Raw genomic sequence first — 4,018 nt, forward strand, 5'->3', positions numbered from 1 at the left:
AGGCAAACATGTTGCAACATAAAATGCAAATAGCTTGAAAGAAAAACAGAAGCAATAAAGATTTTAGGGCTTTTTATGTGCCCTAGAGGAGAAACTGGCAAGACATTTATAAGACAATTCAGGGAAGAGTTATTTGACACAACCATGATGACAATCATATTATTGGTTTTAAAAGTCTTGACTTGTCATGAAACATACTTTGCTACAGATGTAACTAAATAAACAACAAAAGAGCTTAGTACTGACAAGGAAAGAAATTCACATTTAGTACATGTTACTTCACATTTTTCTTACAGGACATTCAAAGTCAGCTCTTTGAGCATGGTAAACGTTTTACACCAAAAAAAAAAATTAATCAATAATGTTTGTATATACAAAAGAGGACAACTGGCAAAATTTAATCACATTTGCTGCTCAACAGCAGTTATCTCAAAGACAAACCTCTGTTAATAGGTGAGTGCTAAGATGGTGACTCAACTGGTTCACATAAGAAAATAGCGTGGCTACTATAAAATTAAATTCTGCAGTTCCTTAACTTTACAACCACTCATGCTGCTGTCCTTATCTCTGAACTATGCTCTTGTTCTGAAATAGCATGGGGGGATTTGTGCTGTCAGGATTTTGTGATAGTGTTTGCAGTCATAGGAAATCTGTATGAGAGAGAAAATGTCCCACTTAGCAGCAGGAGGATGACAGCCACAATCCCAACAGGAATGGCAGCACCAGCTTCCTGTGCCACTGGACTGGAGGGCATGTAGTAAGAAGGAGGAAAAGCTATGCTCTGGTTGTGAGTTACAGAATAGAAATTCCAGCTCACAGGAATCAGGACACACAGACCAGCAAATATGTAGAAGAAGCCACCCACGAGGAAGAACGGGGCAATGAGAGTTTTGTGAGTGACTCCCATATAGACATTTCTCAGAGCAAATATTGTAGCAGCCAGTCCCAGCAGGCCCATGAACATGGCAGTCAACAGGAGACCCTGAGCAGCGTAAATTTCATGGGGGATGAAGGAGTCATAGCCACTGAATTTATGGCAAAACTGTTCTCTGTAGCCAGGTGAGACGTAAAGGTAACTGATGAAGCAGACTTTCCAAATCCCCACCCAGGCAATGCCAGAGGAAATGACAGTGGTGTTGTCCACATGCCACACTCTCCATTCCACAATTCCCATTGAAACCGTGCACAGGATCCAGCCTATGGTGCCCAGAGCAAAGGCAGCAAGCTGGAGGTGTGAGGTGCTGACCAGGGAATTCATCCTTTGGAGCTCTCCTGCTCTGTCACATACACAGTTGCCATGCAAAGAGAGAGAGCCACTATAAAGAAACAAAAAATAAAAAGACAATTATTATTTGGGTGAATAGATGAACCTGTCAGTGAAAAAGAGAATGTGTGTGTAGAGGGAAGAAAGCAGTCATCTTTCCCCAACTTTAGTGAACTGTTGAAATTTAATAACCATGAACAAGCAATATAGAGGTTTTAATTCTGTATATGCCATGGTATCACACAGAGGAGAAAGAGTCTCTGATTAGCTCCCCCAAAGATCTCCTTTTTACTTTCACAAAAGGAAAATTGATGGGTTTTTTCCAAGTTATTGTCTTCTTTGTTAATTAACCATTATGTTCAAAGATCCTTTAACACATTACATAATATCAGGAGCCCTAGAGTTACTGGTTAGCAGGAACAAAATCTGAGAAAATCCTCAGGTTCCTGACTGTTGAGAGATCCTACAGAGCAGATTCTGTGCTCCTTTCTCCCAGCAGCTGTGGCTTTGATGCTGGAGCCCAATCTGTACAGACTTCAGCTTTTGTGCTGTGTTTACTGAGAGCTGCTGGGACCAGTGTCAGACAGAAAACACCACAGTTCAGAGGCATGAGCAAATCCACACCACAAAGTCTAACAACAACCACTGAACTTTGACCATTTTCAGATTAATTAGCCATGAATGCATTAGCAGAAACATTTGAATTAATCAGAAATGTAACACTGTGCAGAGGCTGGAACCTGGATATGCTGTCATTGCCTTCCCACCTTCAAACTTTACCCAAGGTTTTTTTGCTGCTTTACCTTTGCAAATCCCACTTGTTTATAAATTGCCCAATTTCCCCAGTTGGAATAATCCTAAAACCATGCTGGAAAATATTTTAGTCATTTAGATTTAAGAATTCTTTGCCAACTGTACATTCTGAGTGCAAATTAGGGTTTTATTGTATTAGGAAAAAAAAGAAAAAATATAAACAAATCAACACTTAATTTCCCATGTCTTTTGTACCATCTTTTGAATACTTATAGGAATGATCTGTGATTGGTGAAGATGTGGCCTCAAATTTACAGAAGTCTACAGGATTCTAGGAATCTGTTTATTTCATAAGTTTCCTAAAATACTTTTTCTACTGCTCCTATTTCATTCAACACTGGAGAAATACAGTACCAAGTTGACTCTAATAAAATATATCTGCCACCATATTTTGGGTACTAAACAATGAACATAAAAACTAAAGCAACAATTTTTCTATTTACTGATCTTAAGGTAACCAGATTCAGTTGGCAATACAATCTAGTTGAAAAATCCACCTGTGGAAATTTTAAAAAAGAAATATCTTCATAACAATATGTCCTTAAGCAGACAGTGTCCCTCTTCTCATACCAGTGCCCCCTACATACTTACTTCAGTCCTGAAGGTGATGCAAGCCATGAGAGGATGGGACAGAATGATTTTTGATGCCAGACAAACACAGCAAGATCTGCAATTTTACCATTTTGGCCTCCTGGTTCATCTATGTGTCTCCAATAGATTTCCTGTGGGATATAATAATCTCCATTATTGCAAGTGTACATTTAATCCTCACCAGCATGGAGAAAATTGCTCCAGAAGAGTCTCTTGTATGTTTATCTACTTTATATATATATATATATATATATATATATATATATATATATATGAGTAAATTAATATAAATAAATTCCAATTTATAAACACTTTTTCAGTTTGCTGCATTATTTACAAATAATGCAATTAATTTACAAAGTGATTATAAATCCCCCTTTCTAACTATTTTATCAGGCATGGAGCACAGTAGCCCCTCTTTCTGTCCCAGCTCCTCAAAACAGCATCATTTCTGTTCCTGCCCAGTGGTGGGAAGGTGCTGAACAGGAAAGAGGGTGAGCAGAGGAATCCCATGCTGACTCCATTCGGTTTCTCTTGGAATCAGGGGAGCACAGAGAAGCCAAGCCTGAACCACGTGAAGAACCACGTTTTGTATCGAGCCCATATGTCTGTAACACTTCTTGTGTACATCATAAACATTCATTTAAACAACTTGCTGCTATCAAGGTCATAAAAGATATGTCAGCAGGTGAATCCTTATCATCAACAGCTTTTCAGAGTATATTATCAGCATATCAGTATATTATAAACATATACTTCATTGCCTGAATGTACCCAACTGTCTGCTCGCAGAATTAAATGACAATAAATGTGATTCTGAGCCCACTATCAAACCTGCATGTGCTGAGATAGTTAGAATCGTGCCCATTTTAATTACAAAATTAAAAATTAGGGAAAGATCTTTTTCCCTTTAAGATTCTCAAAAAAACATGGAACAAGAAAACACACAGGGTGAAAGATTTAAAGGCTTATACAAAAGTTCTGAGAACACTGGAGAATAACCAGCTAACAAAGATGGGCTTTGGATGAGTTATCAGGTGTCTAGACACACAAAAAATTGCTTATGTAGGAAATGATTCATTTTGGCTCATTTCTCCACACCCTGCCCACTGGAGCATATTTGATCTAGCCTGGTATGACTGACTTAGAGAAAAAACAAGGTTCAAAAGAAGTACTTTTGAAATCCATGATGAAATTACAGTTCTCATACTTTTCTATTTTGGAAAATCAAACAGAAGCCTATACTTAATGACCTCCTGGTACTGAGATTCAGCATAAAAATAAGGAACAAAATATCAAGATAAGATAGTTACAGGATTTTTCTTGACATAAGAAAACATGTTAAAATTT

The 4,018-nt window shown here is 37.8% G+C and overlaps 1 protein-coding gene across 1 annotated transcript; it reads right to left on the reverse strand.

Annotated features, from left to right (window-relative positions):
- Positions 1-242: 242 nt before the first annotated feature.
- On the reverse strand, positions 243-2,776 carry CLDN34 (claudin 34). The gene is made up of 2 exons (XM_054628459.2): positions 2,669-2,776; positions 243-1,316 (listed from the first exon to the last, which is right to left on the reverse strand). Exon 2 carries the CDS (start codon positions 1,256-1,258, stop codon positions 614-616), a length of 645 nt encoding a protein of 214 aa, XP_054484434.2. The 5' UTR covers positions 1,259-1,316; positions 2,669-2,776; the 3' UTR covers positions 243-613.
- Between the last annotated feature and the right edge of the window lie 1,242 nt (positions 2,777-4,018).

The sequence above is a fragment of the Agelaius phoeniceus genome, chromosome 2 (assembly GCF_051311805.1).
Source record: "Agelaius phoeniceus isolate bAgePho1 chromosome 2, bAgePho1.hap1, whole genome shotgun sequence".
Lineage (NCBI taxonomy): Eukaryota > Metazoa > Chordata > Aves > Passeriformes > Icteridae > Agelaius > Agelaius phoeniceus.